General features: G+C 36.8%; 3 protein-coding genes and 1 pseudogene across 4 annotated transcripts; 2 read left to right on the top strand and 2 right to left on the bottom strand.

Moving 5' to 3' along the window:
• The first annotated feature begins 3,234 nt into the window (after positions 1-3,234).
• On the top strand, positions 3,235-6,989 carry LOC137722760 (NAD(P)-binding Rossmann-fold superfamily protein). 2 transcript variants are annotated; one of them, XM_068461843.2, is made up of 7 exons: positions 3,235-3,686; positions 3,762-3,849; positions 4,095-4,183; positions 4,294-4,349; positions 4,815-4,961; positions 5,945-6,070; positions 6,493-6,989. In XM_068461843.2, exons 1-7 carry the CDS (start codon positions 3,583-3,585, stop codon positions 6,771-6,773), a joined length of 891 nt encoding a protein of 296 aa, XP_068317944.2. In that variant the 5' UTR covers positions 3,235-3,582; the 3' UTR covers positions 6,774-6,989. The 2 variants fall into 2 exon arrangements, with proteins under 2 accessions (XP_068317944.2, XP_088548685.1); XM_088692559.1 differs by having other exon boundaries at positions 3,282-3,686; positions 3,774-3,849.
• Positions 6,990-7,113: 124 nt separating this feature from the next.
• On the top strand, positions 7,114-9,660 carry LOC137721997 (pentatricopeptide repeat-containing protein At3g53360, mitochondrial pseudogene; annotated as a pseudogene).
• A 638-nt stretch (positions 9,661-10,298) lies between these two features.
• LOC137723557 (DEAD-box ATP-dependent RNA helicase 57-like) lies at positions 10,299-14,642 on the bottom strand. Its single transcript, XM_068462757.2, has 12 exons — positions 14,446-14,642; positions 14,224-14,356; positions 14,006-14,127; positions 13,820-13,911; positions 13,507-13,603; positions 13,271-13,351; positions 12,957-13,189; positions 12,593-12,787; positions 12,401-12,491; positions 11,813-11,935; positions 11,253-11,403; positions 10,299-10,720 (listed from the first exon to the last, which is right to left on the bottom strand). The coding sequence occupies exons 1-12, from the start codon at positions 14,524-14,526 to the stop codon at positions 10,515-10,517; spliced, it is 1,605 nt and encodes a 534-aa protein (XP_068318858.2). The 5' UTR covers positions 14,527-14,642; the 3' UTR covers positions 10,299-10,514.
• A 1,972-nt stretch (positions 14,643-16,614) lies between these two features.
• Positions 16,615-24,627, bottom strand: LOC137723333 (importin subunit alpha-9). The gene is given in 13 exon segments (XM_068462498.2): positions 16,615-16,863; positions 16,865-16,963; positions 17,207-17,521; positions 17,601-17,659; positions 17,792-17,873; positions 18,538-18,688; positions 18,817-18,896; positions 22,567-22,751; positions 23,030-23,132; positions 23,499-23,639; positions 23,641-23,653; positions 23,831-24,050; positions 24,446-24,627. Coding segments are annotated over 13 exon segments (1,566 nt in total). The 5' UTR covers positions 24,498-24,627; the 3' UTR covers positions 16,615-16,797.
• Positions 24,628-24,640: the final 13 nt, after the last annotated feature.

Here is a 24,640-nt window from a genome sequence, read left to right as displayed (position 1 = left end):
CTTTATTTTACTTTGTTTTTTGGCCTAGTGTTGGAACCCTCAACATACCCACTTTGGCAATAAACAATAACAACCTACAGTTGTTAATCTTTGAATTTATTTTGTAATCTTTGAATTTGTTTTGTAAGTTCGGAGTAATGCTAAGGAAACCATCTATTTAAACAGTATTTTGTAAACCATATAAAGTTGTTGATGATTAAATTATCACTTAAATATTGATTAACGTGATTATTACCAATTGCACCCCAGCCAAAATCAAGGCGTGTTGGCTGTCACGTGAAGGTGACGTAACCAAAAGTGCAAGTGATGAAAGAAAAATGTGAATAAATTAAAACCGAAATTAGAACTAAATTAACTAATAAGGTGAGTGCGCAGTAGTGGTTACAACCCAAAAAATATTTAGAGCATAGATAACATAAAGGTAAAGCAGTCAAACAAAAGAAGTACTTTTTACACAACTAGAGATAAGTTCTTACGTTAAAATGAAGATATGTCAGAAACTCTGGGTAATCCTCGAGTGCCACAGAGTAGGTCAGCTATCTAGGACCTGGAGGGGCGAAAAACAAAAGGGTGAGTGGGCACAAAAATAAAGATTTATAAAATCCATTTGTTTTCTTAACATACTAACCTATCGCTATAAAACAAGTATAGTTTCCCAAAAATCATACTAAGCATAAATATGATATCAAATGTATGCCGATAATAAATCCAGAAATATGCCACAATAAAATATCTCAATGGCAATATGAATAAAATCATGCATGTGCTTAACAATCTATATTAGCATGCAAGTCTGAGTCACCTAATGTGACATGTACGACTGCACCTATGGCTCATCAATCTATGCTAACACACGAGTCAGAGTCACCTAATGTGACTTGTACGATAAGACTAGGTGTAATAATATACGCTCTAGTGCTACAATCACGTGAAGACTAGCGCTATGCGCGTCACCTACAAGTCGAAGTCCTAATGCGACCTGTACGACAGGACTAGCACCTACTTGGATCCAAGGCGAGTGTGGGGTGCGAGGTGAACATCATGTGAAGGATTGGCCCTAGTCCAGGGCGAGCACTAACACCGGTGCAGCAATGATGATTGAACCATATGAATATGAGTATGCCATACAATTCAATCATTCCTAACAACACAATAAACTCACCTAAACTTACTTGCACGTCCCGTAGAATGACTTGGCATTTCACAATAGCATAATATTTATGAGCAAGTAAAATGCATATGAATATGCCATGATCAAATATAAATCTCAACCACCATGGCATTATTTTAAAAGTAAGTAAAATGTGGCTTAACATGCATAAATCAACTTAAAAGTATTTGTGGAAACTATACAATATATATATATATATATATATGAAAACAAAATGCCCACTCACTAGTATGTTGTAGGATCGTAGTCCCCTAGTCTCGCTTGTCCTCATATATCCTTAGGGTAAGTCTCCCCTATATGCGAAATAACTAAATTAAATTAGTTAATAAGGACATACTCTAAAAACTAGGAATAACTCCCCATAATTTGCTCAAATGGAAGGTTTGAATATACAAAAATGTTTTACTCGAAGTCACAAACCTATACGTGTCAACCACTCGTCGCCCGAAGGCCAGACACGCCCTCATGTGCAGTCCAACCCACTGCCATACGCGCGGCCACACGCAGACAGAGACTGACGAAGGCCTTAACGGTCGTTAAGAATATTATGTTAAAGTGACGGAATATTCAGTTAAATGTTAACGCCGTTACCTGATGCCATTAAGATATTCCATCAGAGTTGACAAAATATTCCGTCGTCTTCTCTTATCACCCCGTCGGCCACAGTCTGGTTTCGCTGGAAACTGGAAAAACTCACCTGTTTTCTGGAAAATTTTCAAACCTTTATAACTTTTTCATTTCTCAACCATTTTCCATGAAATTTATATGGATTCGAAGCTTATGAAGAGTAGAACAAACTTATACCTTCCAAAAGTCCAAAAGTGGATGAGAAATGGCCTGAAAATGGCTCGAAAGTCTCGGTAAAAAGCTCAACTCCTTAAACGTGCTTGTTTCGACATCAACGCTTCTCCAAAGCTAGTCTAATGGCCACGGGGAGGTGAGTAGAAGCTTCCCCCCGTCCTAAAACCTAGTAACTCGGTCGGGATCACGATGATGCCAACTCGACCAAGTCGGAGCTTCCGAGTCGCTCTACGTTGACCACTCAAAACTCAACCATAAAACAATCGGTTGGTATGGTTGTGATCATGAGGACAAGAGGATCACGATGGTGGTATTTTGAGTCTCAATCTGTGAATGTTTGATGTCGTTCTTGAGTGTTGCAGCGGAAAGAGAGCTCGGGTTAGAGAGAAAGAATGAAGAAGAAGAGAGAGAGAGTGAAGGTGGAATCTGATTGGCTGAGAGAAAGAAAATCTGATTGGTTGCAATAATGAGGGAAACAAAATAATTGGTGGTGAGGTGCAAGGCACGAATCACCCTTTTTAAGAAGAAAATGGATAAGGTTTGTACAGATGAAATCACAAGAAATCTACTGCCTTATCAAAAACAGTGTTTTCGACACTGAATAATTTAACGCACACTCGTAACGACGAGTATAGTTTAATCACGATAGCGAGAAAAGTAATTTTAAAAAATGAATAAATACGTCCACGTCACAGGCCAACAAGGGCATAAATGTCAATTCACAACTCGGAGAGAAATTACATAGAAAATTAGGGACGGGTCGTCACATGGTGAGTCTGACACATCACATAATTTGTAGATGTGATCTAAAAAATTAATTTACCTAACATTACTTGTAAATTCGTGTATGAGAGTTCATTTTTAAGTTTGGACTTCAAGTGATTAGAACAAACTCAACAAAAAAATTCAAATGGGTTAAAGCCTAAACCAAGTAGAACTCGTCAAGCCAAACCAATCATTTACTTCAGCTCAGTATTGATTTTGCCAGCAAACCGAATCGAATCAAATCGTACCTACCCAACAGTCCAGCCCAAGTACAACTTCCTTGACTATTTTTTTCCTTTTTGAGTATATAAGTGGAGCTTCAATCACCCCAAAAAAATCAAATGGATTGGAACTATCTCGGTCTCAACAAGGGTGTAGGATTATCTCTGCTTCTAATCACTTTTTTTTTTTTTTCATCTCCTTCTATTTAAACGATTATGATTAGCCATCATTTTTCTTATGTAAAGAAAATGACAAAAAAAAGTGTGAGAAAAAACGGGAAAAGAGAATTATAACAGAAGGGGAGGGAATCATACTTTTGAGTAGACAAAGCGAAGCCTTGGTGGCTCCAATGACATCACCCATGAAAAATAGAGCCAAACCCAGTAGGCCACAAGATTTTTTGGGCCTAACCATTTCAGCGTCCCCCGTCAACATTTTCACTTCATGTTTTTGCACCACTAGCTTCCTGCCTCTCTCTCTCTCTCTCTCTCTCTCTCTCTCTCTCTCTCTCCAGTCGTTTGCCGGCTACCGCTGTTTCTTCCCCAAATTCGGAAGTCCTGGAAAGTCAAAGCAGAAAACAATCCCACCTCAGAGCTGAGTGACCGTCGACTGTTTCCAGTCAAATGTCGTCGTTTTTGCACTTCCCTGCCGTTTCTACGCTCCCCTCTTCTCTTCCCGGAGCTTTCTTCCCCGCCCGGCCCAAACCCACCTCGCTTCTCCACCGCCGGTCCTCTGTCTCTCCCACTCTCTATCTCTAGAATTCGATCGTATAAACTGTGATTAATATTTGCGTTATGTCCAGCGTTAAATGCAGATATGCAGAGGTGAATGTAAAAACGGATTTCAATTCCACCACAATAGACGTTGTGGCCGATGTTAAACCTGAACGGGTAAGCCTAAGACATTGCTTTTTAATTTTCAATCCCTCAGCTTTAATTTCATGTTGTGATATGTATTTGCGGGCGCAGCCACATTGGTTAGAGCGGATATGGTCCCATTATACACTCGAGTTCAAATTCCCTTCCAGCGGTTTATATTAGTTTAAAGTAGAATATCGCTTAAATAAAAATAAATTAGGTTGCAATTACTTAGAAATTAAGAAAGTAGATGATGTGATATATTCTTGTCTTAGTAGGTTGTTGTATTAGGAGGCACCGGTTTTGTTGGTTCTGCTATATGCAAGGCTGCGGTATCCAGAGGAATAGAGGTCGTTGGCGTGAGCAGGTGCTGAAAATTGCTCTCTTTTTTTTAATTTTTTTATATTTTTACTTGGCCTGCACCTTTTCATATCTGAGTTGATTTTTTGTGTCTGAAATGTTTGCTTGGTTTCGCAGGTCAGGGCGTCCCACTTACTCCGGTGCGTGGATAGATCAGGTTAACTGGGTGCCAGGTATGTCACGTTCTTTAAATTTTTCTACAGCTTATTGCCATGTAATGCTGTCAGTCAAGTGTTCTGCTTTCAAACTTCATTTTGCTGCTGTAGAAATGTGAAAATCGGGTTTGCCTTTTGTGATTAGGATATCCGAAGGGGAAAAAACAATTATATGATTGGAAGTATTGCAATATGGGGGTTTTTGTTTTAGTCTTTGGTCTTTCATTAAATTTTGTGCTTAGAACCATTGTGCTCCTACAACATTGCTTTTACTGATTTTGCATTCAGTGACTAAGATTCTATCAGCTGTGATTTGAAAGTTATTATTAGAAACTGCAATTAAACAAAAAATGTGCAAAATCCATTTTTAATATTAACTCATCGGTAAACTGGGATGAAGTAATCTATCTGCAGTTTGGTAGTATTGGTAATATATCTGCAGTTTCAATGGATGCATATATTGAAGTAAGTTTTGTTTTGCAGGAGATGTTTTCTATGTAAACTGGGATGAAGTACTTATTGGGGCCACCGCTGTGGTTTCAACCATTGGTGGTTTTGGCAGCGAGGAACAGATGCAAAGGATTAATGGGGAGGCAAATGTTGTTGCTGTGAATGCTGCGAAGGATTACGGTAGCAATGTCAATTATCATATTGCAGTAAATTAGTCCTTTGCTTTCTTTTCATATTTTTATTATTTGATTCACTCGTCTTTGTAATGAAGCTTCTATCTCACCCCTCCCTCCCTTTTCTCTTCTGTTCATTCCAACTCATTACTACCCTTTGGTATCACTTCTCCGTGACAAGGCACTGGATCTATCAGTTGCAGTAATATTTCTTCAGTTTTTGTTAGAATTGAGGACTTTGAGTTTTTGTTTGTAAGTCAAAATAGAGAGGATGACATAGGGCTCTCAAAAATTGAAGAGAAATTTGTAAGATACCTTGCCTACGGCCCTTGTATTCCCATGAGAGTTAGCACTCAATAGGAATGTCTACAAGAAGCTTAGGAATTCTTCTTATCAATTTCTGTGAAAGCAGGATTATTTGAATCAGGGAGACTGTCAAAGTTTGAGGTCTGACTCTGGTCAAGCCGGAGGTCAAAGTATATGTTGGGAAATCCTCAAATGCACAGCACTATGCAACCTAATACACACTGAATAAATCAAATCATTTGTGTTAACCCCATATTGGGTTCCAGGCTCCATGATATGAATGGTTTAGGTTCCCCAAGGTTATGCATGCAAAAGATCGAAAAAAATAAAAATTCAATTAGCCATGTAACACTATTCAAATAATCAGATGAATCACGATGATAATCAAATGGCTAATCGATCTTCGATTTTGTTGATTTTTGCATGGATGGTTTAAATGAAAACTTACATGAACCATCATATTGTAGGCTGGATCCAAATGAGTAGTTTTTCTACAAGTTACATATTGGTGCATTTGAAAATTTCTCGTTAGATGTAAATGTATCAATGTATTCCTGACTAGAACAATGATGTTAATTTCTCATTATGTATATCGTGGTCACTTTATGCTACTCTTTCTTCAATTGTACGCAGAGGACGGCTGAGATATATAGCTTTCATTTTCTTGTTCTTTTCCTTTGGCAGGAGTTCCCAAGTTTATCTTGATCTCAGTGCATGATTACAATCTACCTCCATTTTTGCTTTCATCTGGGTACTTCACAGGAAAGAGAAAAGCTGAATCAGAGGTTCTCTCCAAATATCCCAATTCTGGTAATACCTAACTCTCGTCTTTCCTTTTTATTTTTCAGAAATTTTAGGAGACTAAATGTGAGGACAGCCTAGAATTGGCTATTTATTATCTTTACTAAAGAAGCGAGGGAGATGAGTGATTTAAATAATTGGAAAAGATTTTTATTTTGGAAGCCATTCGACCCATTCGTTTAGGATGATAAGGAATTCTCAGGTATATTGGATCAACTAGCAAAATGAGGGAGTAGTTTTTTTAATTTAATACTCACTAATTTTCTGGCAAACCTAATTAAACATACTTTTCTGGATTTGATCACTTCTATTTCATTGACTCCCATTTTATTGGCTGAAGATATATAATTCCAACTTTGTCACGTCCCCTCATATTTATGTGTGTCCTGTATTTCTCTCCCAACATTTCTTTGTAATTCCAACTTCCGCAGGTATTGTGCTTAGACCTGGTTTCATATACGGGAAACGGAGGGTGGATGGTTTTGAGATTCCTTTGGATTTGATAGGTGAACCATTGGAAAGATTTATTAATGCTACCGAAAACTTTACCAAACCGTTGAGTTCTCTTCCAGCATCTGATCTGCTCTTGGCTCCACCTGTTAGTGTCGACGATGTTGCACTTGCCGCAATCAATGGAATCAGAGATGATGATTTCTTCGGCATTTTTACCATTGCACAAATTAAGGAGGCTGCGGAGAAGGTGAGGGTGTAAGAATATATTTTGGTATAGGAAATTAACAGGTGACAGTAACGCAAACAGGTCCAAGTATAAATAACACCTGGTTCGGAAACCCCGTCTTGGTGGAGGATAAATTACGTTTTGCTATTTTGTAAAGACGAACAAGTTTTTTGTATGACTATCTGAATCAAATTTCATCTGAACATCGTTAGCAATTCGATTTCCTTGAAATCCATTATAATTTTTGTAGTTTTTGTATTTCAAATGTGACTTGCATCGACACTTGGTCACCAGAAGGCCATTGGTTGAGGCCTTTAATTTTTTATCTATTCAATTCAAACGCTATAAATGAAAATGAATGTAGGGAGAAAATGGATGAGCGGAAATTATTTTCTTTTCAAACAAAACAGGAGAGCGGGAGATGAGACGAAGAAAAGTAGCACTCTGCTTTTAAACTTAGCACCGTAAGCCAGAAACACAAACAGAAAATCTCCCTCCTCCGACCAAGATGAAAAGATTAAAACCCCCACTGCCGTTGACCTTCAATAAAAGTCAACCTCCACCATCTCTTTTACCAAACCTCAAGAACGAACAGCTTAGCAACGACTACATAATCTTCTTGTGCAAGCAAAAGCTTTACAAAGAAGCCATTGAAGCATTTGAGTTTTTACAAACGATCACCAACTTCCCAATATATCCCAGCACACAAATTTGGTTTCTGCTTGCTCATCTCTGAGGTCTCTCGAACGTAGCAGGAAAATCCATGGCCATATTTTGGCTTCCAATTACCACCCGGACATTATTTTCCAGAATCATGTTCTTAACATGCATGGAAAATGTGAGTTGTTCACGGATGCGCGTAAGGTTTTCGATGCAATGTCTGAGAGAAATGTGGTTTCTTGGACTTCACTGATTTCTGGGTACTCTCAGAATAGTCAAGAGGATAAAGCCATTGAATTGTACTTCCAAATGCTGAGATCGGGTTGTATGCCTGATCATTTCACCTTTGGAAGCGTCGTAAAAGCTTGTTCGGGTCTGGGGAATGAATTGTTGGGGAGACAGCTGCATGCCCATGTTATAAAACCAGAGACTGGTTCTCACCCTATTGCACAGAATGCCCTTACTTCAATGCACACAAAGTTTGGTCTAATTGCGGACGCCTTTGATGTATTTTCTCGTGTTCCGACTAAGGACTTGATTTCTTGGGGTTCGATGATTGCAGGGTTTTCTCAGCTTGGTTTTGACAAAGAAGCTTTGGATCATTTCAAAGAAATGCTCCATCAGGGAGCTTACCAGCCGAATGAGTTTATATTTGGGAGTGCTTTCAGTGCGTGTGGCCGCCTTCTTAACCCAGAATTTGGAAAGCAAATACATGGGATGCGCATAAAATTTGGTTTAGGGAGAGACATATTTGCCGGATGCTCACTCTGTGACATGTATGCAAAATGCGGGCATTTAGAATCTGCAAGAACAGTGTTTTATTGGATAGACAGACCCGATTTAGTGTCATGGAATGCAATTATTTCAGGGTTATCGAATGCGGGAGATTCTGATGAAGCATTATCATTCTTTTCTCAGATTCGGCATAAGGGACTGATCCCCAATGAAGTTAGTGATCTCCCAATACTTACTGCTTGCACAAGCCCTGCAACGCTCTATCAGGGTATGCAGATCCACTCCTACATTATCAAGGGGGCTTTTGATTCTATCGTTATTGTGTCCAACGCTTTGCTAACCATGTATGCAAAGTGTTCAAATCTCTATGATGCATTTCTTGTGTTTAAAGATATAAGAAATCACGCTGATTCAGTTTCTTGGAATGCTATTATTACTGCGTGCATGCAGCACAACAAGGCCGGGGAGGTTTTCAAATTACTAAATTTAATGCGTATTTCTGAAACTAAGCCTGATCATATTACTTCGGGTAATGTAATTGGAGCTTGTGCAAATATAGCATCTCTAGAGGTTGCGAATCAGATTCATTGCTTTACTGTAAAAAGTGGGATTGTGCTTGATGTTACTGTCAGCCATGGATTAATTGACATGTATACAAAATGTGGATCAATTGGAAGTGCGCAAAAGCTCTTCGGCTGGATGGAGGATACAGATGTTGTCTCGTGGAGTAGTTTAATCGTGTGTTACGCTGAGTTTGGATATGGAGAGGAAGCTCTTGACCTTAAGAATGAAGGAATTGGGCATAAAACCCAATGAAGTTACACTGGTAGGTGTCCTTACTGCTTGCAGTCATATCGGACTGGTAGAGGAAGCGTGGAAATTATATAAAACCATGGAATCCGAGCATGGGATTGTACTGACAATAGAGCATTGTTCTTGTATGGTTGACTTACTTGCTCATTCCGGATGCTTACATGAAGCAGAGGCACTTTATCAAGCAAATGGCATTTGAACCGGACGTTCTGGTATGGATGACTCTACTTGCTGCCTGCAGAACCCGTGGGAACGTTGAGATTGGAAAACGGGCAGCAGAGAATATACTAAAATTAGATCCTATCCATTCTGCTGCTCTTGTGTTGCTTTGCAACATCCATGCTTCTTCTGGCAGTTGGGATGATGTTGCCAGGTTAAGGAACTTGATGAGAGAAAGGGATGTCAGGAAAGTTCCGGGGCAGAGTTGGATTGAGGTTAAGGATAGGACCCATGTATTTTTTGTTGAAGATTTCCTGCATCCTGAGAGAGGTAAAATATATGCAATGCTAGAGGAGTTGTGGTTGCAGATGCTGGATGATGGTTAAGAACCACTTCAGGCATAGGCTTCTAGTAACAATGTTGAATTGTAGTTTCTGGAACAAGAGGAAAGTGATACCAGGATCATCTAAAAGTTCTATTCTAAACACGATTGCATCAGTAAGTTATGATCTAAGCCCCCATTTCGATCAGAAGGTAGGGAGGCACAGTCCCCACCTAAGGGAGTGGTTGCGTCCAGTGTGTCCTCAGAACCTGAGGAAATCCTTAGACCCTTAACAATGATTGCAGCAGCTGGAGAACAAGGTAGCAGTCAGACCTGCAGCACCAGGTAGTACACAGCGGCACTCTTCAATCGTACGTCAGACTTGAAGTCTGCTGTCAAGAGGAAATCTTTTCACGTTCCAAAGTTTTGAGGCTTAAAACTATGAACTGTAAAAAGATACTTGATGACAGGACCGGCATCAAACTCCCACAGGTAAAGTTATCATTGGAGCGAGAAGTCCGCTTAAGGCTTCAATTTTTTTGCCCTGTTGTATCGACTATCTCACTTGTGTTAGTTCTTCTACAACTGTGTAATGGGTGTATTAGGCTACTAGCGACCAAAGGACAAGCTACCTTCAATGGAGGATGTTCGTTGTCGAAAGGATGTTTCGTTGTCGAATTCTAGACCTGCCAGCATACATTTGACTGCAAAAAATCAAACTAGCTTGGACTTGGGACGCAGTTATGGACTTCTGAAGCTAACTTGGACCGTTCAGATGGATGCAAGTAAGAAAAACGAAAATATTAAGACGACGAAACAACATTTTCCCTCACATCCACAACATTCAAACTGAAATTACGAACCGCTTATTGATGGCTAAACAGATAAACAACATTTTCATAACTTGAATAAAATAGATGTTGCTTTGTTTTCGACTTCAATTTGTACATATAATTCTTGTACATTCGATCTGTACAGCATCCCAAACTCTTCAGTTTGTAAATATAACTCATCGATAACAAATGGTTGCTTTGAGGACTTCCAAGTCAAAATTGCAAAATCTGGTTGCCGATATGACAATTGCTTTACTCCTCATCTTTCGGTTGGGTTGATATCGATTCTCTTCCGGGTCGGTGTTTTTTCCACTTCTGTTTGCGCAAGGCCATGATCCAAGACGGAACTTCACAACCTGATGTTGACATCACATTAGCTATATTCCGTAGATATGGAATATCTGCCTCTGTGTAGAAAGTAATAGCTTCTCCGCTCCTCCCTGCTCGTCCACACCGACCTTCACAGTAAAATTACAAACTTAGATTCAGTGAGCTCGTGAAATCATTCCCCGAAAACCAATTCAAAAGGTTATAGCAATAACGTGAAGAAACTTGTCTCGGGAAAAAGTGATACAATCAATGACTACGTAAATCACATACACCGTAAAACAATTTTCCACAGGCATCAAACGAGCAATTGAAAGCCCTAAACAGAATCATTAGGAACGATAAAAGACAGGTGCAAAAGATGCGCAACAAATATTCATGCATAAATTTGCAGAGTTCAAGATCTGTTTAACAACAAAAGTACTTCAATTTGACAAAAATAAGTCTTATGAAACAAACCCAAAAACCAGTCATATTTGTTCGATAATCTTACAAATTAATCACGGATTAAAGTTTCTATTAATACATTCCCATAAACCATATACGATATTTCTTCTATAGAATTCTCTTTTGAAAGAAACTACTGACCATTATATCTTTTGTTTAACATATCCCATATTTCATGTACATAGGTTACAATCATAGGGGCAAGGAGAGGCATACCAATCCTGTGAATGTACGCAGCGGCAGAATCTGGAAAATCATAATTAATCACACAGTTGACACCTTTGAAATCCATACCCCGAGCAATAACATCAGTGGCAATTAAAACCCATGTTTTTCCAGCTCTGAAGTCATCTACTGCATTTTCTCGCTGCATTCCAATTTATAATTAGTATAAAGGAGATTGAAATTACTGTTCAAGTACATAGAAATAATCATGCATATAACATGGGGAATCGAGCATGATAGTAGTAGTGGAATCTAATGTTAAATGAAGTGTGCCCAAGTAGTAATTATGGAATTCCAATCCACTGTAAAATGAAAATGTAAGCAAGAAAATGTCAAAATTCAAGTTCGTTCTTATTTCCATGCAAACCTCCTCAGAACACACAGATATCCAGACCCAGCCTTTTTCATGATACCATGAAAACAAGTGCATAATCAAGTTTTAACATCAGTTAAATGTTTCCTTTATGTCGAGTGGAATGGTAGAGCGCCGACATAAGTAGACTATGTAAGGCTTAAGGTTGATCATCTGATAACAATTGGGAACATATTACCTGTGTTTGTGACAGATCAGAATGTATGGCACCAACTCTTACATTCTCAAACAACAGTTCTCCGTAGAGTTCCTTAGCTCGCTCCTTGCTTTGTAAAAATATCAGCACTGGTGGATTCAGACTCTACTAACAAGATAAAACCATAACAAGAAATTGGTCAACACATCAAACCGATCCAGCTGAAAGTCTGGAAATGTTTAACTAACAAAACATAAATGCCAATTACATAAATTAAATTCTCTAAGAACTTCACATAATTGGTGGATATTAAATAACATTTGATTAACTTCACATAATTCCTTGTTTCACCATTATCTAGATCTTGTAGCATTTTCAAAATTGCCTCTCCTGTGCTTTACTATCAATTGTGTATTTCCAGGACAGGACCTACAGTAGATAATGGCCTTATTCAATTAACACAAGGTCAGAAACTGTATGAAGTGCCCTTGGAATACTATTTGATACACGAGGACTTGTATTCCATATCATCTTTGAACTCGATCCTGAAGCGGTTATTTAGAAGAGGTTGTGAATATAACCATTCTTTCTTAAAAGCAAACTGTTGCCTCTATCACCAACAAAGCATACCTCCTTAAAACTTTGACGAAGTGCTAATAGCTTCCCTTCTTCACTTCCAGCAAAGACCAATTTTTGCTTGATAGTGTCAGAAGCAGTATTTCTGTATGGAAACATGCAAAGGAAAGATGCAAGTCAATGGAACCACTGATGCAAGTAAAGGGAACCACTTCATGATTTTCAACGAGATAAAGTCAAACTCACTTCCTGCCAATGATAACTCGAACATCATCATGCATTATAGTGCGGGCAAGCTCCTCAACGAAATCAGGTAAAGTAGCACTAAACAAGGAGCGAATAATTGAAGGGTTTGAACATGCTTTGACCACAGAATCAATCTGCTTTAACAAGCCAAGCTCAAAAAGCTTATCAGACTCATCCAATACCAGATACTCAACCCTGTACAACACAGAAAAAATTATGAGGAGAAAAATAAATGAGCCACTATAAGAATGATCGTTTTTACCGCAAAAATCTTCATTTGTACACAATGATTTCTTGTTTCTACCAGCATTTTTTAGTTTCAAACTTTCTATGAACAAAAGATGAATATATGCATCAAACGCACCTGCTTAAATCAACCTTCTTTTTCTGGATAGCCAACCGTAACCGAAGTGGAGTAGAAATGAGTATATCACAGCGTATTTTTGAAAAATCGGCATTTCTTGCAAGCTCTTTGGTCATTAACTTGATGTAGAATTTATTTCCTTTTGCCATCTTTTTGCACTCTCTGGTTGTCTGAGCAGCTAACTCACGTGTTGGACAAAGAATAACAGCTCGGATGCCATCCTTAGATGTATGCTAGTTATATGAAAAAGTTTCATCAGAAAATCTCAGCCATCAACATTTGCAGAAAGAAACATTTGAATGCATGAGCAATACCTTAAGTTTCATTAGCATGGGACAAACAAAAGCAAGAGTTTTTCCAGATCCAGTCGGAGCACAAGCAAAGCATTCTCGACCCTAATAAAAATCGATGACAAAGGCGATGAGGACATCTTTCAAAACCAAAAGTCAACCCGTGCTGAAGTACTGTTGAAACTGAAGCCTTATATAACCCAGTGATCTCTTACAAAACAACGTAAAATTTAGCAGATAGCATAAGTAAGAGACCATACAGATAAGAGGACTGGAATAGCCTGCCTTTGGATTGGCGTTGGTTCTTTAAATCCAAGTTCTGCCAAATTCTGAAGTAAATATGGCTCGCATCCATATCTGGAAATAATCAAAGATTAAAAACTCTCATTTTTATCATGTTATTAAGGAAAATATCAAGCTCGTAAATGAGAACTTAAAAAAAAAAAAAAATCTATCCAGCCATTCACAAAAACAATAATATCCACATATGAATCCTCGGCGTTGGAGATCAAAGGCAATACTTATACATACCCTATCTAAGAAACACTAAAATAAAAAGAAAATAAGGAATACCTTGAGGTTAAGTCTGCAAAATTATCAAGTGGTGAAGGGATGTTATTCCCGGACACATGAATGTCATACTTCTTTCGCGTCAGCGAATCCCGCTGAATCATATAAAAACGTATAAATCCCTCAACTTTAATTTAAGCACAAGGAAACTGACAAACACGAAAAAGATGAAGGAACAAGAAGCACAACCTCGAGCTGCCGATTCAACTTCTTCTTCTGCTCCGTTAGTTCATTGCCAGGCTTCTCTTTCTCCGCTTTCGCTGCCTTCGATGATTTTGAGGTCTTAAAGACACTAATCCCCTCCACACCCTCTATGCCATCACAAAATCAAACAAATCATAAGAAAAAAAAAAAAAATCTTAGGTTTCAAATGCATACAAATTCAACACCAAAAACAATGAAATTACCGGAAACCTGCCCCTTCCGCTTCCTCTTCTTAACCGGCACTACTAGCTCCTCCTTCTCTGCCTCCACCTCCGCCTCAGATTTTGGAATTTCGAACAAGCTCGAATCTTCTACCACTTTCTCGCTCTCTTTGTTCTTCTTAATCAAATTTCAAAATTTTAATTTGACAAATAACGGAAAAATAAATAATGTGATACGCTTTTCTGAGAAGAGAAGAATCGGACCTGGAATCTGGAGAAATCCGTGGCAAACTTTTTCCGGTTGAAGTTGACGCCGGAGAACAAAAAAGAAGTGCCTTCTTCCATGATTGGCGGCGGGTGACAGGCGGCGAAGTGGCAGCGGTGAAGTGGAAGCTCTGTTACAATTTGCGGGTTTATGAGTCGCTCGTTAAACCCTTCGGCTTTTGCTCTTCCCCGCGACCGCAAGTGCTTCCTTAACCGCAGTTTTAGGTAAATTACATGGACATCCTTTAACTTTTTGAAAATGATATCTCTGCCCATATAGTTACTTTAAATTGCATTAACGTAATTTTATTTAGGGGGATTTTATTATAGGTCACAAAATATTATGAATATTAGAATTGAGTCAATCAATATTCGCGCTTTTTTATTAGGGTTTAAAGAGAAATATAAAGAAAGGGGGTATTCACCTTAGTTGCAAGGGCAAATGTATACTGAGATCAAGATGATCCCAAAACCACGTGGAGGTCGGAAAACACACGTGTAAAGTTTTTGTCGGACACTGTGAATGTTTGGTATGGATTCCTTTTGTGTCCACTAAGTGATTTATATAATGTTCGTTAGGTATATTTTGACATCACTCCACAAAAAGCTCTTAATAACACTTATCATATTGCTTTGGTAATGTCGATATCTGTTGAGATGTGCATAACATGGTTTGACTTACGACAACAAGACCACCAAGCATTCAATGAAATACCTCAGTGAATAAAGTGAATTTTTTGCGAGCTTTACGCTCTATTTCTATCTAAAAAACTTGAATTTTAACATTAGGCCCCCCAAAGGTGGAATCCTAGATTTGTCACTCCTTAGTTGGAGAGGAAATTCTTTTTATTAACCTTAGTTGTAGAGGATAATTGTTTTTATTAGCCTATACTAGAAAATAATAGGGAATTTTAACAAAACACTTCTGGTACTGTTCACGCTTAACGAAAAACCACATTTTTACATTTTCCTGATACTATTTACTACGTCTTTATTTGTCATTTTTCATTAAAACTAAATTTTTTTAAGACTTTTCCTTAATTTTCCTAAAATAAAATGATCATTCACTTGTACTGAAATATGAAAATATTTATTGACTTACATCAAATTTCTCATTTTTTTGGTATGAACGGGTATGTTGCATGGACACGGGACGACAAGGATACAACAACTAAAATAATATATGAACTATATATATATACATTCATTCTTTCATATCATCAAATGGAAATTGAAATAAGATGTTATGTTTGGAGGAGTGATTTCCAAGTCATAAAGAATTTAGATAAGTGACGAAGAAATACAATACAAAGTGGCATTAAAATGTACCACATACTTATTGCAAAAACATGCATTAGGGTTTTGTAAATGACTTTGTCCAAAACTCATTATTTGCAAATATATCTTGCTTGTCTTTGCAATGCTCATTAAGTGCTTTTTAGTCTCCTATATCAAACATAGTCACATTTTGTAGTTTATTTCTTACAATTTGACGACATCAATCCCTTTGGACTTGGAAGTCCCTTTCCCAAACAAAGCTTTAGCAAGCCCATTCCATGATAAGTTCATAGTTTCGTCGTGAAACAAAATAGAAAACCTTGAATTTAGAAATTACAATCCAAATTCTAAATTTTCAAATATACCCCGAAAAGTTGAGGGCCAAAAAAAAAGTCAACAGAACAAAAAAAAGTCAATAAAGGATACCCTATTGTGGATATTTTTTTTATTTTTTTTTCTGAAAATGAGACCACTGGTGGCAAATCACGGTTATCCATCCCTTTCGGGGACCGGAAAGACTCACAGAGGCATTTCAACCTTCCTTTGACCACAAGTTTAGCTTTCACACAAGCAACGAGTTTCAAACCCGAAACCTCTGGTTTTTAATTTGAAGGAAACCTCGTAATCTATGCTTTATCACTGGGCCCAGCAGTGGATATTTGATACGTATCAGAGCGTAGCGCGAGGGCATTGGCATCAGATACACTAACCCAAATTTCAAATGTTTGTAGAAAATTCGGTCCAATTTTAATTGGTTTCGCGCCTCAACTACGGCCAACTCAGTATCATTGTTGAGCGGGTGTAAGAAGAGAAAAATGTGCAAAATTATTATTTTCTTTGGGAACAATAAGAATTTCTGTGGACAAAATTGTAAGAATCTCTTCAATCATGTACGAAAATTTGAAATCTCTATAACCAAAGGACAAATCATAAATCGTATTCCATTCCTCACATTTAACGAGAAACCACTTGATCATCAAAATTGTACATCTCTTACAACAACAAATCATCCATGGCATACAAGCATGGAAAGATACAAGATATAAGTCACTGGAAACTCCTGCATCAGTCTGCCTATTCATCAAGCCCATAGTCCTCTCCGAAGTACTTATCCACCAGACTGTTCGCCATGTTTCTCAAAGTCCTCGTTTTCATGAAACTGAAACCTTTCCATTGCATCGATCCCATTTTCTTTCTCAACAAGCTTTGGGCCCTCACCGTTCGGCATCCCTCTCAAAACCTGCATGAACCGCAATATAGAGGATTTATACTGTGGTTTAGTTGTCAAGGAGTTCCATTATTCATTCGGGAGTGGCAAACTTTAATTTACGGTGCACCACTTCATAACATTTATGACAACAACAAATGGACCTAATGAACCATTCGGTAGTCACATAATCAATTTTTCTATGAACCGTATTCTGTAAACTCATCAAAAAGTGAAACGTATAATACACCCAATGTTTCACAGATGTTTGCTTACCAGTTCCGTGAATTGTAGTCCTAGTCTTGCAGCTTCAGTATCAGCCAAGTTAACCAAATCAATGAAACCAGCGAGGCATCCTCTACCAACAAGTGAAACCAAGTGCTCCAGAATCAAGCTTGGTTTTCCGTCACCTTCTGTCGGTGAAATAGGAGACACACAGAGGTTGCCTAGTACATATGCTACTTCCTTTCTTATATCAAATGGTGCTGTAGAAAGGAGGCGTAATAGCACTGGCACCGCCTCACTTGAATATATCAACTGCTTGTGCTCTACAGAACCAGCCGCAATATTAGATAGCACCCAAGTTGCTTCCTACATAAATGGTTGAACTTTGAATAAGCATGGGTGAGTAAAAGATCCACCTCATAACATTAACGACAAGCTTATATACCTTCTTCAGGACCCGGTGCTCACTATTCAAACATTTTACCAGGACTTCAATTATGTTTCCTGAAAATTTTATCATCATAAATCAATGAAATTGTCTTATACTTCTAACGGAAAAACAAAAAGGCAACGGAAATGGTCTTGTATATATGTGATCACAATTACAGTTTCCCATCAAAGGAGCAGTGCACTAGCCTGTGATTTCATGCTCAGGAACAATAACAGCTTGGGTTGTCTGTGAATCACCAGCTATAAGATTGCCTAAACTTCTTAGCACCTTGATGGAGCCCATTTGTTAGTACGATCCATATACTATAAAATATTAAAAAGATCTAAAATCTATCTACTCCGAAAGCAATTACAGTGCCATCTACTCATGAATGGATCAACTTATGATAGTACATCAAACATCACATGAACTATGAGTTATGATACATTATAACTACAAGACCACAATTTTAGCTCAACAATGGAACCATGTCATACTTCTCTAAATTGCCTTGTCAATTTAGTTTTCCTATAAAAATATGTAAAATTTAGAATTTAAATGTTCGCCTAGATTTTATCATCAGGATAAAATCTAGCAGCATCTTATAGGTCAAGAAACACATAGAAACTTATTTTCTTTTTGGTTAGGGCACAGAATGGGATATTAGGACCCAACACACAACTCACATACGGTACAAAATTTCCAAAGAAATATGGCCAGGGGGGAGGCTTCTGCAATGGGAACATGTATAGCCATACAGATAAGATAAAACATAAGATGTACGGAATGAAAACTTGAACTAGTACAACCACTCTGTAAATGAAGCATTAAAAACTGTAAACCATTTTAACCTTCAATTAAATACATATACAAAAAGTTGCTCCACAAGGCATTATCTAAAGAAAGAGAAGGTCAATAAAGAGCTTATATATACAGTTAGATTCCACCTTACCGGAATAAGCAACTGCAAACTATTGGACATAGCCAATCTCTGCACGAGCAATTGAAGGACATCACTCTTCACTAGCATACTGGTGGCAAGATTTGAAAGGGCTGAGAGATACACAACCACCCATGCTACTTCAGTTGCTAACTCATCATCTCTGAATTTAAGAAACAAGTTTATGGTACACTATAATAATAAGGAAAGGCAATCCAAAAGTTTAATGGCAAGAAATCATGCTGACAGAACTATAGTGCAATCTGTTTAGATTGATGAAACACAACTTACGCTTTTCTCAAGAGTCGAACAAGTGCATCCAATAACCCATCAACTCTAATGAGCTCCGTTGCAGCCTTTGGATTAGGTCCCTGCATATTTAACAACCAATGTTATGTTGCAAGTTCTTCTCAAAGACGATGTGTAAGTCCACATTGATAGTGATACGTAGGCCTGGCAAACGGGTCGTGTCTGTCGTATTCGTGTCGTTTTCGTGTAACACCTGTTATCTTAACGGGTCGTGTCGTGTCACACCCGTTATCTAAACGGGTCCTTAACAGGTCGTGTCACTTTACCCAACGGGTAAAGTGACCCGACCCGTTATGACCCGTTAAGAAAAAAATATATTTTTTTAAAATTTGCACATACCACACATTGCGACATAAATATTACTTGAAAACATTAAAACATTTCTCGTTCAAGTACTATATCTACACTCGAAAATGAAAGCCTAATAAAAAAAATAATACATACACTACTAATCTATTACAAATATTAAATGTGCAAGGATAAAGAGTTTTTGTTTTTAAGATTGTAAGTCTTTCTTAAAAGTTTACACCTCCATTTACAAAATCTTCAATTTACATCGAACATCATGAAATTGTATTGGAACTTTGGACGGCTGAGATTGCTGACATCGAACATCGAACATAATGAGAGTGTTGATTACCTACACAATGGACGGCTGAGATTAAATCTCAGCCGATCCAATGGTTATCAATTTTTTAAATTTAATAAAATATATATATATAATTATGAAATGGACGGCTGAGATTAAATCTCAGCCGATCCAATGGTCATCAATTTTTAAATTTAATTTAATATATATATAATTATTATAGTTTTTACTTTTTAGGGATATAAAATTATTAAACTAATGTATATAATTATTAATATTATAGTTGATTCATACTTTTATTAAGTATATAAATTATAACATAAGATTTTGTGATATCCACATCCACTAGTGTAAATATTTTAAATTGAAGATCAAATTCATTCTTTGTATTCATATAGGGTCAAGGAGTGTAGCTGTTAAAATTCATCAAAATCAGAGTTAAAATAGCCGTTAAATCTTGATTTTTCGTTTATAACCGTCGAAAAGCTTTGTCCCGTTACTTGATCTCTGAATGTTTTTTTTTTTGTGATTTTTTGCTGATGTGATCTCCACGCATATACAAACAATTTTGACGGGTTGGATCGTTGAAATTAGTTTTGGAGAATTCGTAAAACGATAGATTGACTAACACTTGGAGTTTATTTATACTTTCATTAAGTACAACATAAGATTTTGTGGTATCCACTTGTGTAAATATTTTAAATTGAAGATCGAATTCATTCATTGTATTCATATAGGGTCAAGGAGTGTAGTTATAAAAAATCATTAAAATCGGAGTTAAAATAACCGTTAAATCGTGATTTTTCGTTTATAACCGTTGAAAAGCTTTGTCCCGTTACTTGATCTCTGAATGTTTTTTTTTTTGTGATTTTTGCTGATGTGATCTCCAAGCATATACAAACAATTTTGACGGTTTGGATCGTTGAAATTAGTTTTGGAGAATTCGTAAAACGATAGATTGACTAACACTTAGAGTTTATTTACACTTTTATTAAGTATAACATAAGATTTTGTGGTATCCACTTGTGTAAATAGTTTAAATTGAAGATCGAATTCATTCATTGTATTCATATAGGGTCAAGGAGTGTAGTTATAAAAAATCATCAAAATCGGAGTTAAAATAACCGTTAAATCGTGATTTTTCGTTTATAACCGTTGAAAAGCTTTGTCCCGTTACTTGATCTCTGAATGTTTTTTTTTTGTGATTTTTTGCTGATGTGATCTCCAAGCATATACAAACAATTTTGACGGTTTGGATCGTTGAAATTAGTTTTGGAGAATTCGTAAAACGATAGATTGACTAACACTTAAAGTTTATTTATACTTTTATTAAGTATAACATAAGATTTTGTGGTATCCACTTGTGTAAATATTTTAAATTGAAGATCAAATTCATTCATTGTATTCATATAGGGTCTAGGAGTGTAGTTATAAAAAATCATCAAAATCCGAGTTAAAATAACCGTTAAATCGTGATTTTTCTTTTATAACCGTTGAAAAGCTTTGTCCCGTTACTTGATCTCTGAATGTTTTTTTTTTGTGATTTTTTGCTGATGTGATCTCCAAGCATATACAAACAATTTTGACGGTTTGGATCGTTGAAATTAGTTTTGGAGAATTCGTAAAACGATAGATTGACTAACACTTAGAGTTGATTTATACTTTCATTAAGTATAACAAAAGATTTTGTGGTATCCACTTGTGTAAATATTTTAAATTGAAGATCAAATTCATTCATTGTATTCATATAGGGTCAAGGAGTGTAGTTATAAAAAATCATCAAAATCAGAGTTAAAATAACCGTTAAATCGTGATTTTTTGTTTATAACCGTTGAAAAGCTTTGTCCCGTTACTTGATCTCTGAATGTTTATTTTTTATGATTTTTTGTTGATGTGATCTCAAAGCATATACAAACAAGTTTGATGGTTGGGATCGTTGAAATTAGTTTTGGAGAATTCGTATGCCATCAATCAAGTTCCGTATGTGTGTGTGTATATATATATATTTATTAAGTATATTTAAATCTATTTATTTTGTACGTATAAATTATAATTGACTGGTACACGAAATAGTACATACATCACGTGTCACGTGTGTCATTATAAAAATAGTGAGATATGTCATGACAGTCATGTGTGTGATAAAAAGTTAATAACTTAAAAAAAACAAAAAAAATTTCTCACCACTTCTATTAATTTTCATTTTTCCCTCTATTTTTTGTTTCCTTTTCAACTTTTTCTTATCATTTTCACTTTTCCCTCCAACATCTTTCCCTAATTCCCTCACTTTTTTTGTTTTATTTTCAACTTTTTTTAACATTTTCATTTTCCCTCCATTTTTTTTTTCAAAAAGGGCGGCAAGTTGGCAAATGACAATGGCAAGAAATTGATTATTGAAATTTGAGAATGGAAACAAATCACATCTGAGTCCTGACGCATCAAATTTCAATGGATGCAAAATCATGCAAATATGCAATGCATGATCATGCATATTAAATTATTAATTAATAATTATTATAGTTTTTATAAAATTTAATATATATATATATATATATATATATATAATTAGTATAGATAGACTTAATATTTTGGGGGTATAATTATTATAGTATATATAATTATTATAATTATTATAAATTTTATAGTTAATTTAATATATATATATATTTATTTATTATAATTTTTAGGGGTATAAAATTGTAAAATTAATGTATATAATTATTACAGTATTTTTTTAGGGTTATAAAATTATAAAAATAATATTCTGCTTATCGTGTATCGTGTTTACCCACGTGTATACCCGACCCAACCCGTTATCTTAACAGGTGCTTATCGGGTTACCCGATAAGACCCGATTCGTTATCGTGTCGACCCAAACACCTGTTAATTTCGTGTCGTGTCGTGTCGGGTTATCGGGTCGTGTCAGAAATTGCCAGGCCTAGTGATACGTTATTAAGAACCAAAATAAAACACAGTGAAATATAAAATGAAAAACACACTAATGGTGCAAAAGAAAGGAACCCTGAATCTCACACTATGGTGGCAAATGGGGTAAAAAGGCCACCAAAATCCAAACAAGTTCGACTTATGAAGAAAATGTGCATGTTGTTATAAATTTATTCACGAGGCAAGTAATCTAGCACCTTGATTAGGTTTGATAGTGCCCAAGCAGCTGTTCGTACGGTTGAACCTTTGTTTGGAAGCATCATTCTTGCAAGAGGTAACAATGCACCTTGAGATAGCAAAATATTTCTCAGCTCTTCCCCTTCACCAGCAACGTTTCCCAATGCCCATGCACATTGCTCAGCAACAGGCAAGGAACCATTTTCTGCAAAAGACGTGCAATTATAGATGCAAAATCAAAAGCAGCCATCTGATCAGACAGCTTAAACTTTTGCACTAAGTATCGCATGCCATGATCTCAATTTTGAAGTGGTACTTCAAAGGTTAGGTCCTTACAACCACCACCTATGCCAATATCACATTACATATGCAAAGTGTAGAGCCAAAAATTTTGGTATAAAATATGCGCAAAGATAAAGAAACTTAAACAGGAGAAAGAAATTGTTACTGGGATCTCAAAGGAGCACAGAAAACATTACCAACCTCCAAGATGAGCAATAAGCAATGGTAAAGCGGGCAACAAAGCTTTTGTTTCCTCGGGTTTCCCTGCTGCTATGTTCGTGAGGCACCAAGCCGCCTCAAGCAACTGCATTATATAAAATTTAAAATTTAAAAATTTAAAAAAAAAAGGTGAAGAGACAGAATATTTCCTCAAGTATTTCTCAAGAAGATTATTAATTCCAAATCATTTCTGAAAACATTCTCTGGCGTGTGATACTTTAATGCCCAAACTCCATAGGTGTGTCTGATGGGTTTTTAGAAACCCGAAATTCGGAAAGCTACTAATTACTAAATGGAACCTAACAGAAAATAACATCAAAGTTCCTTCTTTCCTTTTTTTGTTGAAAAAAAAGTTCCATAAAAGCACTACTTATCAACAGTCTATGCTGGATATACAAATTAGAATTTATAAAACCAAAAGAAACCGTATTATGCAAAAAATTGGCTGGACCTGCTCATCTGGAGAGCCAAATGAAAGACATTGCACTAATAAAGGTATTGCTCCAGCTTTAAGGGCAACTTCAACAGGAGGGAATTCTGATCTTGACAGTAAGCGTCTGAGTTCATGAAGGGCACTCACCCTCTTTTGCATTAGCACCTTTTCCCCTATAAAGTACACAACGAAAATGGTGTCAAATGGGTCTGCAGAAACCATTGAACGGCTCCATGTTTTCGTATCTTTCGATGAAGATTTGTTTTCATATCTTATGTTTTCACAAAATAGAGCCTGATGTTCCTCTAAAATTCTCACAGTATTTGTGTAGACGAACTAGATTCACATACTGATATGCAACCACAGACTTCAACCCTTCCACTGTTGAAGAAGTTTGAGCCTCCAAGATGGATTGCTCTTCATCAATGATCATTTCACTGTCAACCGTATCATCACTATCCCCGCTAATCCCTACTCTGCACAAGCGCTTCGCACGCACCAGCGATTCTCTTCTTTCCTTTCCTACAGAAACTGCTTGCTGCCGCCTTCGCTGTCCGGCAAGATTGGCAACTAGATTTTCCACACAATCAGCATTGTACACATAACTACTCAATACAGCTCCAACAAAATTAACAAAAATTAAAAGTAGTCCGGTTGCAAGGTCAATGATAAAAAGTTGAATACTTTTGTATCTAATTAATTGTTAAGTGGTTTAAGACCCCCAAAGAACAGAACCCAATTCAAGTAATCCCCTCTTTGTTCTTACTTAACATCTAATTGCTTGATTTTCCATCTGGATAACGAGAAAAAAAGGTGGAAAAATTACAGAATCAAACTCTGAATTGAACCGAACCCACAAATCACAGAAACCCAATCCAGAATTCAACATAAATTCCATTGAAATTTTGATTTTCCCATCCATTTCCCTAATTTTATAAGCAACCCAATAGTGTAGAGGAACTTACCAGAGGACTTGATAGGGTCTCTTCTATGGGAAGCCGTATTATCATCCGCCATTAGAGATGCAGAAGAGAGCTTCGAAACTAGCTTAAAGCCTAGGAGCAGAGAAATGTACGAAATGAGGGTTTTGAATCGTATTTAGAAGGTGATGATGACGTGGTCAAAACGTCATCGTTCGGATGTGAAAGAAAAAAAGAATT

The sequence above is a fragment of the Pyrus communis genome, chromosome 4 (assembly GCF_041283825.1).
Source record: "Pyrus communis isolate YQ-2024b chromosome 4, ASM4128382v1, whole genome shotgun sequence".
Classification (NCBI taxonomy): Eukaryota; Viridiplantae; Streptophyta; class Magnoliopsida; order Rosales; family Rosaceae; genus Pyrus; species Pyrus communis.
Note: the sequence above shows the minus strand (reverse complement) of the source record. Positions and strands in the feature narration are given on the sequence as shown.

What these genes read in the sequence shown, in the direction of transcription:
- LOC137722760 (XM_068461843.2), top strand. Translation starts at nt 3,583, where the DNA reads ATGTCGTCGTTTTTGCACTTCCCTGCCGTTTCTACGCTCCCCTCTTCT. An exon ending in GAGGTCGTTGGCGTGAGCAG is followed by an intron (nt 4,184 to 4,293) that starts GTGCTGAAAATT and finishes TTGGTTTCGCAG; the next exon opens with GTCAGGGCGTCCCACTTACT. An exon ending in GAATGCTGCGAAGGATTACG is followed by an intron (nt 4,962 to 5,944) that starts GTAGCAATGTCA and finishes TTCCTTTGGCAG; the next exon opens with GAGTTCCCAAGTTTATCTTG.
- LOC137723557 (XM_068462757.2), bottom strand. Translation starts at nt 14,526, where the DNA reads ATGGAAGAAGGCACTTCTTTTTTGTTCTCCGGCGTCAACTTCAACCGG. An exon ending in TTTGCAGACTTAACCTCAAG is followed by an intron (nt 13,604 to 13,819) that starts GTATTCCTTATT and finishes GATTATTTCCAG; the next exon opens with ATATGGATGCGAGCCATATT. An exon ending in TGCGTACATTCACAGGATTG is followed by an intron (nt 10,721 to 11,252) that starts GTATGCCTCTCC and finishes TTTACTGTGAAG; the next exon opens with GTCGGTGTGGACGAGCAGGG.